Raw genomic sequence first — 13742 nt, 5'->3', positions numbered from 1 at the left:
TTTTTGCTGCATGCTGGTGTGTAAACAGTACTCATTAAATATGGCCTGCCTGTGTTTACTCAGCCTTGCCAATTTCCTCTAAAACAGCAAAGTAACCACTACTGAAACTTATTATAGTGCAGACTTCACTTACCACAAAAATATGCTTCTAATTTTACATTTGTGAGTATTTGTGCTCTTAAGTTACTTTTTTTACATTATAGTCAGGGTTGAGATTCAGCTATGCAGCCTGTCTGTCTGTAACCAACTGTAGTTGTCCCTATGTCCACTGTTTCTGCCAAAAATGTCAAGGAAAACTATTTGACTTAAGACTGTTTTCATATATTTTCATGGGTCAGTTGATCACATTGACACTGATTTTACAGACTGAACTTTTGGCTCTGTTCTTTGATCTTAATACAGTTTTTGACTGGCTAGTCGCTGTCTCGCACTACAAAACATCAATCTCCGTGTAACCAGTGAAGAGTAAAAGTAAGAAAGTCACGCGTTACAAGGAGCAGTGGTTATGCAGGGTTGAGGATGTTTCACCATTCATCAGCCAGGCTTTCTTATATCAGGTCGGTTGAGTGAAAGTGTATCTGACAAAATTCTTCAACATCAATAGGGCTTGTCACATAAAAAAAAACAAAAAACAGACAGAAGGTGTGTAATTACACAAATAAATTGTAAGCGTGCGTGTATGTAGTGTGTTAGAGTTGTTTCAAAACAGTCTACATGGAGGTCTACAGCACAGAAAAACAAGATATATCAGGCATTGGATACACACACATAATCATTTCATTGTTGGTTTGACTCTGCACATGAGAAAAATATTAAAAATTGTGACGTATCCTTTAACTGGCAGTGAAATTCCAAAGTTGCAGTGTGACTGACGTCCAACCTTGCACATACTGCATAATTTCTTGTTTGTAAACAACTTTTTTGTGTACTTGCTATTAAAACAGTATTCTATGTATATGTATGCTACTGTGTAGAATTAGTATGTAGTATGGATTTTGGACACCAACAAACTAGCATAAATAGACTTTTTACATGACTTTCCTTCATGATATGACATTCAATTTGACTTGTCATAGCTGGAAAATCACAGGTGTAATTAATTGTGAATGATCTAAACGATCACTGATCACTGTTAACTGTTAACGATGGTTGTTGGTTGGTGTTGATTGGTCAGCCATGTGAATGACCCAGCATCCATGGTGGAAGGGCCCAGAAACCAGTAAAACTAAGTGTAGTGCAGCCCACTTGTGTTTTCCTTAAAATTAGAAGTCAAAACATTTGCTGTGGAGGCTATTAACTAAGCTGTGGATGTTTAAACCTGAGTTGTGGATGTCTTTGAACATACTGTAGGAAAATGCATATGCAGTCATGATACAAATGCCTCATACAGAAGTAGCAGCATACAGCCAGCAGGTGTCTCTTTTGCTCCATGCTTGTTGACTGAAACTCAGCAAACCAGACCAGGCAACACATATCTCTAGACCCCTTGGTCAGGTCTTTGCATTTGACTGTTTAATATTCTAATTTCTATTTTCACATTTGACACGGGGCATATGTGAAGGATAACATGAGTCAATCCCAGAATATGTTTTGCAGCCATATTAAAGGGTGAAATGATACATCATGTCTCTCCAGATGTGATATGTTATTTGTCCAGGATGTTTTAAAATTCAACCCATCACCTTTGACTTTAGTGTGTGTCATCTGTGGATTCAGACGTGTAAAACAGAACATACTGCAACAAGCTAACTGTAAGAATATTGTATTGTCCATATAGCTTTAAGTTGAAAGTTGGTGTGACATTGACAAAATGATCCAATCAAAATGCTATTAACCTAAATAATGAGACTGCACCATACTTCTTATTGCTATAATCATTATTATTATATTATATTATCATCTACCGTAGTCAGATCTGTAACTATCCCACAATATTAAAATAATATACAATTCACATTTTGACTTGGTCAGCTGTAGTAATTTTGACTGTGTCGCTGTGGTTCACCAAAATCTAAAGCATGTATAGTTGCCAGCTAACTGTAGCTAAAGAGTGCATGGAGAGTTCATCAGGCATTTGAATTAAAATTGCAAGAATTAGGGATTTGGCTGGTGGTGTGTAATTCAATAATGCTGTTCATTCACTTCAGTATGTACTACAGTATGTCTGTCATTTTCACTGCTGTTTATACCTGCTCCAACACCAGGTCATTATGAGAGAAACACAAATGTACAAATTAGACCCTCATTTTTTGTGGTCTGTGTCATCTAAAAACCGAGCCAACCCGAACCAATCAGCTAAATCTTTCCACTCCAATCAGCATTCCCTTCCCTTGTCTTTTCCTCATTATGGGTGCTTATACATTTAGCATGAGAAGTTTGAAAATACAAATGATATTTTGCTTCAGGTGAGCTCATTGTCACAAAATAGTAATGTTCGATTAATGAATTATCAACATTTCACAATATGATTTCCTGGCATAGTCATCAAAAACAACTCAGAGCAGCAGTGATAAACAGGTCAAGGTTAGTAATCGTGCAGGTTCTTAGGTGTTAAGGCAAACCGCTGTGCAGCATGGAAAAGCTTTTAGCAGTGTTCTGTTCTAACCTCCCAGATGTCTTCCTTTTCTATTACGACTTCAAGAGGCACTTAATCATGGATGTGATGTTGTTAAAGATGTCTGCTTCCTGGACACATGCCACCCATTTTATTTGTAATGAGATATTACTGTTCTCCTGCCTAATTTCTATCTCGCCGTTTTTTGTTTATTATGTAGGACACTTTGTTCTTTAGCTCTCAGGCTTTAAGCATTGAGTGCTGTTAGTGGTATGTTAGGCCAAAGTAAAAACTGAATTATTGTCACTTTCATATTAAATCAAACACATCCTGCTGCTTGCATTTTCCCACTGTAACTAATTGGTGTACAGATGCATCAGCAGTCCACAGTGTTACTAACCTGTACACACACACACACACACACACACACACACAATAAAACAGAATAAATTGGTTCAAAATCCAGAAGAGTGCTCCGATTGGCCTGGAAATGTGACAGACCGTATTATTTACAGCTGATTTGGTGAGGGTGCATCTATGTGGAGTTTTGACAGAATCTTCTGCACTGATTACTTAACAAATAAAAAAAATTTAAAAAAGGATGCTTAGTCAATATACAGTGACTGGAAAGTGTAATAAAAAACTACAGTGTAAGTATAAGTACATAGTAAAGACATAAAACAAGTGTCTTTTCACTTTTGGTTTTCTTTATATCAGTGAGGTCATGTCTCTCATAGTGTCAATGTTTCGCTTTTGTGAGTAGTTTCACCTAAAACTAATTAAATCCTAACAAGATCCATCCTTTCTTCCTTTTTCTTGCCCATCCCTGATCACACATCCCTCCTCAGAGAGTGCTGTGTAAGCAGTTGAAGTTTTGTTTAACACTGCTGCTCATATCCATCTATTTCCTCTCTCATTGGAATATACAGTATGTGTCCTTTGCATTTCATTATATAGCAGTCTATTTATCCATCTGTATGTTACCAAACTTTTTTTTTAATTGTGCCCTTTGAGAATGCTGTGTCAGGTGCAAAATTTGTGCTTGACACTGTAGACCACTCTGTCTCCACATGCGTCATAAACCAAGGAAGCAGCCAATCAGAATTAATGATGACAGGGCTGGGATGTTGGCCAATTAGCTTGGAGGCAGTAATTTATGCAGAGTGTTCCACATGGCTGGACCAATGGGAGGCTGTGGAGGTTAGGTGGGTGGCATTCACGCAATGGTCTGTAAACCTGTTTAGCCATAGACATGAATCAGAGAGTCAGTCCCTCACCTTCAGAGCAAAGATAATGAAAGTGTGATGATGTTCTTGTCAAGTGTGGATCCAAAAGAAACAGGCCACTGATTAACATTAGGACCGAGCACAAACCTGACTATGTAAGTGAAGGTTGAGAGAAGTTGAAGAAGAGAGGACTGTGTTGAAGTAAATGGGAAATCCCTGGCTCCTCTCATGAAATACCAAGTCAGTGCACTGTTTCCCATACCTAATTAGGTCCATAATGGCTAATTCCACTTCTTTTGTATGTGTATCTTAGTAGAAATACTAAAAAAATGATTGTTCCATTAAGAAGAGATTAGCTTTATGATAAGTATTGTTAATATGTTTTGGTCACTTTGAGGCAGCAGAACAGCAGCTGTTATAAAGGCTTAAAAAACTCCTTTACAACTGCATACAGATGTTGAATGCCGAATGTGTTAGCAAAATGTTACCTATTGACATATCCAGCAGACACGGAGCAATGTTAGTATTCATTTGGTGTCAAGTTTCTTCTCTTTTTAGCTTTGTGTAAAGTATATGGGTCATGAGCAGCTAAATGTTAAATCATATTCCCAAGCTAGTTGCCAACTTTGCCATTCAATGTGGGGCAGGTACATCATGATGGGTGTACTGGTGCTTGTTTTCTTTCAAAAAAAAAAGCTTCCTGCTGCTTCAGGAAACTAAATAGTCAGTGTGACTGAACCAAAACAATAAAGGTTGTGGGTCCTAAAACACCCAAAATGAGCTAAAAGGCGCTAAAACAGCTACAGCTCAGAGGGACTGCAGAGCTAGGTGATAATTATGTGGTGGTTTGTCACTACAAGTGACACCTTTCACATTATACATAGTCATTTCATCCTTTATTTTTTAAAATATTGATTATTGCATCTTAAAAATAACTTTTGGTTTGTGGGTGTTTTTTTGGCTGGACTGATAAGTGTCTCAGCCTACATGTTATGCTCAGCTGTGATGTCACTCGCTCATCCCTCCTTAGCTTGACCCAGATTCTACCATTAATTGTCATTAATCAACAATATATGAATCCAGTTTCCAAAATATGAAGACTTTGTGTTTTTGTGTTTTATATCATTGTAAATGAAATGTCACATCTCTCTCTAGGATCTTGTGATGGACATTTCTCACCATTTCTTGACATGTAACAGGATAAATGATTTAAAAAAACTGATATAGGGTTGAGAGCTTAGTAGGAAATTAATTTAGTCTTGCCAGAATGCATGTGAGGACTATTTTCAAACATACTTCACTCAACTTGTATTGATGAGATTTGTGTTGGTAAAAATGTGGGGAAAAAAGATCATAATATAACGGCTTGTCAACTGTAAGAATTCAGACAAGTTTGCTGTTGCCTCAGGCTGCGCAGTTGATTGTTTTTCTCAAGAAGTATCTACTTTTAGCAGTTCATTTTGGTAGAAAGAGCCATGAATCATTTATGGCTTTCCACAGGGGACAGTTGTTATATTTAATACATATGTGGGGAAAAATGTAAATAAGGTGAAATGCATAAAGAAGGGTACTCCTTAATACTGTGGGCAGTGCTCTGTCTGCCATTTTAATGTCATAAGTACAGTATTATATTGACTTAAGGGTATGAACTATAAGGGTATTGATGGATGGATCAGTGTTATTGAGATAGTACATGAACCAGAAGTAATTTCTTTTTGTTTCACATCATGTACTTTTTTTGTGTTTAATATTTAACCTTTTTATTTTCTGCTCTGACATCATACTGTGTCACTTGAATGCCAAGTTGTTTGTCAGTTTTCTGACACGGCACATTTAGAGATAATTGTTTCCGCCGGTTTTCATGACATTTTCATAAAAAGGAGTCTGGGCTTTACATGAGTTGAAAGAAGACGGTCAGTCGGCGGTAACTAACCTTTTCAGTGCTGAAGCAGACTCTTGTGAGACAAATACTTCGAGGCTAGTTGCTTGAAAATGTTAAAATCATCATTTGGGCAAAACATCACAGATCACTGATTAGCAGCTGTGGATGAACTGACCAGGAACTGATTTTTAATGAAGTTAATTTGGCCAAAGACACCAGAAAAAGCTAAACTTAAGGTCCCAAAACTGACCTGCATTACAGATGTAGCTACAGTGACATGGATCTGTAGGAAGATGGCATGTCATGTGACTATTTTCACAATTTAACAAGGAATACATAATTAAAAGAAAACATGTTTTTGTGGATTCTTTGCATATGCATGCTACCAACAAATTTCAAAGTAAATAATTTGTTGACTCTAATTATGTAATGTACACGTGATGCTCAGGGCAGCCCATTAATCACTTTGTTTACATTTAGAGTATGGAATTATGCACAATTTACACTTACACAAGCCTTTCTTCTAGGCCACAACCAAACTACATGGTACAAGTTCCTTGACTTTTAGAGTTACAGTCTATGTGAGGATAAATGCCTTTCTTTTTTGGTGATGTTTCTAGGTCATTAAACATTAGAAGATGGATGTTTCTGTCATGATGCATTTGATGATTGCTGCGTTCTGTATTTGCATGCTCTATGTCAGTCATCGTTCAGGGTAAAAATATTAATTTGACTTCCCTTCCAGACATAGCTAAATCCGGTACAAAGCTTTAAAACATTCATAACTGTGTCTTCTTCCAGTCCTTCTTTCTTTTTTCTTTTTGAGCATCACAACATCAGTCACTCTTCCTATTCCTTGCCACAATGAAATAAATAGATTAGAGTTGCATTCACAGAGGCATGTTGATGATGAATAACCATTTGCGAGGGATGGAGAAAGTTTTCTTACCTGTCCTGGGGCTCAAAACAAACTCTTTTGTGAACACACATACACACACACTAGAGGCCAAAGCCACATATGTGCACACATATGCGCTTCCTTTATGCACACGTTCTCACTCACTCACAAACACACATATTTGTGTAGCAGCCTGCCTTATCCAAGGCGGCTGGCAACGACTTTCATTTTCTGTATCCAGCAGCACTTTTTCCATTAGTCCTGATGTAATGTCCACACTATAATGGACCTGAAGAAAGGCTGCATTAAGACACAGTGGTTTATGTACACAGGCCAGACTGGGGCAAAATGTTCCTCTGCCCTATAATGTGATGCCCAACTGAATGTTTGTTTTCTCTCCTCCTTGTGTTTGTATGTTTTGTTTGCTTTCTCTTTGTTTCTATCTCAATCTCCTCTTGTATCTGCTTCTTTCTTGGGCTTTTTCTGTATGTTTCTCTGTGTGCGAATGCCCGTGTAGATCTTCATTGGAGAGGTGTCCATGTACGTGATGAAATCCACGCGGGAAGCTCTGTTGGCCCAGGAGAAAACCATTGTGACAGGGGACTGTTGTTACCTCAACCCTCTTATCCGTCGCATCATACGCTTCATAGGTAAGAAAGTTTTCATGCCAAGTACTCAAAATCGCCCCAAGCCCCGCCATGTTGATGGTATCCAGTAGCCGACAGGTCAGAAACACGATAACTCAAAGAACACGCATGCGCACGAAAAAAAAATGTTACAAGTACACATGGGTGCAAAATCAGGATTACTGTTCTTGCAACACTTTTTAGCCCTTAAGTCAGAAAGAATATACAAGCATTATGACATTTGGAGCAGAATGCAACCTTTGTTCTAATTTAGATTTTGTATGTCATGTGTAACATTAACCATTTTTCAAATGTTTATACAAATTTAAAATTGTATAATGTTTTGAATGGGAGTCTGGTTGTAACACCTTTGCTAAACTTCCATTTAGTTACATCTGTTAGTGAAAGATGAGGAGGAGGATGTTCCTCCTGCTCAGACCACATGATGGAGAACATCCTCCATCAACTGGGAAGTTGTTGGTCCCCTCATAGCTCATGTCATCTAACACGTGAACCTGCTTGTTAGTGTGTTGCCTTCAAAAATGAAATTACATATTCTGTTAAGTCTGATGATCATCTACCATCTCAGTGCAGTTCCGTACAAAGACTCATATTAATTGAATATGTCATTTGACTTTTTTTTGTAGCTAAGCAATATGAATGAAGTGACATGGTTCAAGTGACTGCTTTTAATTTTCTTTTGTTCGATCTTGGATTATGTTAAATTAAAGTTCAATATTCTGATGCTTCATGTAGTACAAGACCGTAGAAGCACTGTTTACGGCTAATAGCTCAGTAAATCTTGAATCTGCAACAGTGGTATCCTATCATGGTTGTTTATGTAGCTTTCAACCATGAAGCGACATGATGTATGTCATTGCTAAGCTGACAGCTGAATGTCAGAGTTGCCAATCATCTTTGAGGGCAGCTTCAAAGCAAAAGGCTACTGATGTGGTCAGTGACACTCATGATTTAGTGCACTCAGTTCAACTTGAGGATTTGGTGTTAAAGATGCATCGAAAACCTCTAACAGATTGTAAAAGACTTCAGGTTGGATGATACTGAAACACTAATCTATCTCACAGAGGGATAGAAAGAAGGAAAAAGAGGGTGGTCCTCAATGAGGAATGCAAGCAACAAACTAACAAACATGGTGATCAAGCAGCCAAAGTTCCCATGACCTGTGAATGACATGATAAATGACTGGATCAGCCATTTTTCTCTCGTGTCAGAGACAAGTCGATGCAGAACAGTGAAGGATGAAATGAGAATGAGGAATGCTGGGAGCAAGAAATTAAACCAAATAAATTTGGAGACCATCTTAACCATTTAAGCAGTTCTACTCATCTTTCTTTGGTTCAGTCTGTTTAACCCTAATCTAACCTTTATTTCTACCAACATGTGTTGATTAGTGCTTGGTCATGTTTTTAGCTTTAGATTTTGATCTGTTGTTGTTGTTGTTGTGTATTACTTGTGGAAAAAGTGCAACATACACTCATGTAGCATTGTACCTCTTGGCTTCCATGCTGAAATAAGAAATAGTGAAGGACTGAAAGTTGGGAATTGATCCTTGGAGCAAATGTGATACATGTTGTGCTGTTTTGAGAGCTTTAAAAATGCGGTGTGTTGCATCCAAAAATAAAAATCTGTGTAATTTGTGGTAAAAAATACTGGCAGCTTTGGTTGCCATAAAAACTATGATGACAATATATAAGACATTGTATTATGCTATTTTGGCAACTGCAAATTTCATTGTTGAGAACAGTTTTTTGTTTGCTGTAAATTACTATGAAAAAAACATATAGTACCTACCTGTTGCCCTGATACTGGTTTCTTGTATTTGTGTATGAAGCTGTTAGCGCCAAGCGTGCAACTGGAGGAAGATCGACTGACTGAAGTTTAAGTTGTGCTTAAATCTACCTACCGTTTGCTACACTGAACTAATTAGCCTTGACAAGACTGGTGTCTGCGTCATTGGGTCGAGCCTTGACTGAAGACTGGTGGGACAGAGTCTCATACAGACATGATTCGATGTTCAGGAAACTGGAACTTTGAGCAGGTGTCATCATTTCTGTTTTAAGATTTTGTTGTCAATCAGGTGTTCAATGTGGACCAACATGATCCTCTCTGCAGCCAGTAAAAAGACAACAAAGAAAGCATTAATAATCATCATCATCATCATCATCATCATCATCATCATCATCATCATCATCGCACACAGTTGCAAAGTGCTAAATTTAAAACAACAACAAAACAAAAAAAAGATGAAATGGTGAATGAAGGGTATGTAACATTTTTTTATTAAGACCACCCTATAAATATGATTTCAGGAGCCACTTAAAACAGTTAACAGATTAAGCAGATCTAATAGACAAAGCGAGAAATTGTTCGGCTACAGCCGAAAACACACAGTCACCTTTGGATTTAAACTGAGAATAAGGGACAGAAATAAGTCCTTGATCAGACATTCTGGGAGGCTGACTGCTACAGTAGGTCTCAACAGCTCAGCAATCGTGAATAATAAAGAAACATCAAGAGGCAGTTCCCACTGTGCTGTACAGTACAAGTTTGTGCTGCTTTCCACATCTTCTGAACCAGATTACCAGACCAACAGAACATTTAGAACCTAGCCGAGCTGTCCAAGTCAGCTCTTCAATGCCAAGACCACCTGACCTGCTCTCAGTGTGCCATGACAGAGTGCCCTGCTATCAGCCAGTGTGTCTACTGACCTGTTAAAGTGCGGTCTAGCATTGCAGTTCACCAGAGGCATTGTCTGTGAAGTACTGGGCCAGTCTTCAGCAAATTCATAGTGAATGAACATCCTCAAAGACCAAAATATTCTTTCTATACCGACTCAGTTGCTGATCATTTTGTTCATTTACCTATTTCAGAACTGAGCATTACACTAAAATATGCTGATTTCCACCAGTTGTTATTGTATTGTTTTTACGGTTTTGGTATTTCCAGCCTAGTTGAACATATCTCTGATATATCCATTTTATTTAGACCATGTACATACCATGAATGTATAATAATTACATGTTACCTGAGCGAAGTTTGTCCTTTGTGTCAGTGAATGTGTTGCTAATATTAATTTCCAAACCCATATTCAGTACAACTGCAAGAAATAAGACTGAAAACGTTTGTATTGTGATGTTCCAAGTTCAGATGATGATCGGAAAGAACACCAAGACTATTTGTTCCTAGTATAATGAAAAACATCTTAAGCAAAGCAGTCTGTCAGTAATAAGGACCTCTGTTTTGTCTGAGCTAAGAGTGGGAATTTGAGACATCCAATCACTGATACAAGTGAGGCAGTCATGAAGGATTGTGAAAATTGTAGCTGTGTGTTTTCACATCTAAAAGTGATAATAGCTACTAGTGGAAGAGTTAAGCAAGTGGCCAAACGGTAGCATGTATAAAATGAATAGGATTGGTCCAAGATCGATCCTTCAGGAGCTCCACATACAGTATTAGGGTAGCAGACATACAGCACACATAATTTTTGATATGAACATTGATAGGTAGGAAAAAAAAAACATTTAAGGGCTGTACAAGTTCAGAAGCCCATCAGTTTAATGTTCTCATTGATGCTGAGTGCTGATAACTCTGAATCAGAGTGCTGGCCACCCTGCATGCCTGCAAAGTTGGCAGCCTTGCATTCTCCAGCTTCACCGTGCTCAAGAGAAAGTTAAATGGTTTTGTAGTGTTTAAAATTTGGCTGAGGAGTTAGAGGAATTATCAATGTAAATGTTGAAATCTATTGAAAAATGTAGCAGTAAAAGGGATCTTCTAAACAACTGCAACACCCCCACCACAGCCTGTGGACCTCAGGGCACAGGCTAAGAATAAAAGATTTATTAAACAGTGATCAAATATTGAAAGTGCTCAAAACAACTCAAGAAAGGGACTTGGATGGGTTAGACAGGCAAAAAGTTGAAGTGACATTAGATTATGCAATGCCTAGATTTATACAGTCCTTTAAGTCAACAACTACATACACTGTTTGAACATGAAAAGGATTAACCAAAAGCCTTCTGTTGTTAAATTAATGTACAATGAACTGTACAACCACTTACCACTATTTATCCTAGAAGACGATTCTTAGATCTTAGCAATGCCATCACCCTTTAACTTACTCTTAAAAGTGTCACAAAACCACTGAAACAAAGGCCTTAAACTCAAATGCATGGATAGCCAAGAGGCTCTGCAAACTCCCTGCTACAGTAGCATAAAAGATTATTTCAAAGTAACTGCTCTTATTGTTTAAGTAATTGTTAGGTATTAGTAATTCCACCAAAATGTACAATAAGCTAGTTCACATAAATTTAACAAAACCAAAAAGAAAAAAGCTTAATTAAACACTAATGCTAACTTAAAACATCAAAGAATACTGTTCTGAATGTCAATGGTTAACAGCTCAGGTACAATAAGTGTATATTGTCCCATATAGCTGGTGTTGTGTAAGAGTTCAGTCTTAACGGCTCAGTTGGATAAATCCATCTTTAACAAGTCTCTCTCTACTCGTGATCAGAGAGCTATGTGATGAGGGTGAGGACTCTAGTTCACTGACAGTTGCTTCTTGTTTTTCTTTGTTTCAACTTGTGTGCCCCTTCTCTGGATGATAAAAAGAACAACTTCATAAAACCAAGAATTTATAATCAACCACTATACACAGTGATTTTGTCTAAAGGAGAACATACAAAATATATTTCTTTACCTTTGAAGGAACTCAAGTGTGGAGTCCAGATCCACGGGATTGTAGATATTGAGGCAGTAATAGCTTCCAGACATCAAACAGATGGTAGAGATGAAGGTGGGGATTTGGTCATTCACAACCTTGCGGTCTACACTCAGCATGAAGTGCCTTGAGGCATAGCGGGAGGTTGCTGCAACGAAGGTACAGGTAGAAAATAATTAACAACACACCAGCCATTACAATCCAAAAGTTGTCTTAAAAAGTTTTAGTTGTGGTTTTTCCTCATCCAGGGAAGCTGACGGGTCAAACTTGGAGGATCAATTACACTCGTATGGAGGAGAAAATACCAATGGTAGAACCACAACATTATCAAACATGACAATGCATTTCAATAGTATTTCCTTACATTAGCTTAGGCAGTAAAACTGAATATCAATTTACCACATATAATCATGCATGGTGCCATGGGAGAAGGAGCACAATATCCTTGACATGGACTTAGCAACCCTCCAACGGTCTTCTCAGAATTTTCAGCTGAAAACCTTTTCTGCACAAATGGTTCTCATGAAGTCAAGAAGCCCTTTTCTCCCCCCTTATCTCTGAGTGATACCCCAGTGAGCTCTTGGACTGTCATGCCAGTCTCCTGGAAGAAAAAAGGCCTCTCCTCCATTAGGGATTGTATGTCTTGTCCCTTGTTTATCTCTTTACATCAGGGGTAGTAGGTGCAGTTCAGACAAGTCTTTAAGAGTAATTCATCATTTTGTCTTTCTCTTCCTGTTGGCTCTCTGGTGTCTCACTTACTGGCATGAATTCCCTGTCCAGCTTTGTGCAGCTATGTGTCCTAAACAGCTGCCCTTTGTTTGGCTGGGATTTCTTCTGTTGCATCCTCATCTGACCCCTGTTTGCACTTCATAATCTTTGGTACTGAAGACCGCTTCACATTTCAATTCTAACTGTAACAGCTTGACCAGTGAGTGATATCCTGGTCCCACCACATCACCTTCTATGACAATCTTGCAGTGACTGTGGATACTTGGCAACCATTTTTTTGGCTCCTTCTGTGGAGGCTTGTTTACTGGGAGAAGCACAGGCATTCATCATCTCAGAAACAACAATCTGGATAATTTCTCTATAGCTGTGGACTTGACTTTTCCACCTCTCCAAACACTGCATCAAGGCCTCAGGAAACTTCTTCCATGGAATCTGGAAGCTGTTATCCTAATCTGCAGCAGTAATCAGGCAGCTGGGCGAGGGGGAGGGCGAGAATGAGGAGCACATTGAACAAACTCGAGAGCTTAATGCCAACTGGCTGTGAATTTCAGTGTTTTGAGCTGTAAAACAAAAACATAATGAAATTAGCTAAATGTATTGAATGATGTTTTGTCCTTTTTTATACTTAAAAATACATTTTGACAAAATGTACTCACTGGTTTGTTTCCAGCCAACCACCAATTTTCTCACTTGAATTGGTCTCAGTGCTGAAAGCAGATCAGCTTCCTGGATGAAGTGAGAATCCTCAGTGGTCTCCACCCCCAACGACACAACACACTGTGCTTCAATGGAACCATTTGATATCCATCCTTCATGTAAGATGAAAATGGATAGAAATCAATCAAGTCACTGATTGTTCAGACACTGTATCTTTTCATCATCTTTCCTAAATGAGTACTGAGGAAGGAATTCTGCTATGTACATTGACACCAGAAAATGAACAGGTTCATTTTTTAAATCAAAATAAGCACTAGTTCACCAAACTCCCCCGAGTCAATGTTCCCTGTGACAAGGAATTATCTCCTTGTATGCTGTTCCCTTATACAACATTTCTACTGTGACCTTTGTGTTAGTCTCAATGTTAAA

General features: G+C 38.2%; 1 protein-coding gene across 1 annotated transcript in view; it reads left to right on the top strand.

Moving 5' to 3' along the window:
• plppr1 (phospholipid phosphatase related 1) overlaps positions 1 to 13742 on the top strand; it is a 38631-nt gene that overhangs the window by 13773 nt on the left and 11116 nt on the right. The window contains exon 3 of the mRNA XM_062434820.1: positions 7078 to 7210. Coding sequence (XP_062290804.1) covers positions 7078 to 7210 — 133 coding nt within the window. The remainder of the gene's footprint in view (positions 1 to 7077; positions 7211 to 13742) is intronic.

Source organism: Scomber scombrus, chromosome 15 (genome assembly GCF_963691925.1).
Source record: "Scomber scombrus chromosome 15, fScoSco1.1, whole genome shotgun sequence".
Taxonomy (NCBI): Eukaryota; Metazoa; Chordata; class Actinopteri; order Scombriformes; family Scombridae; genus Scomber; species Scomber scombrus.
Note: the sequence above shows the minus strand (reverse complement) of the source record. Positions and strands in the feature narration are given on the sequence as shown.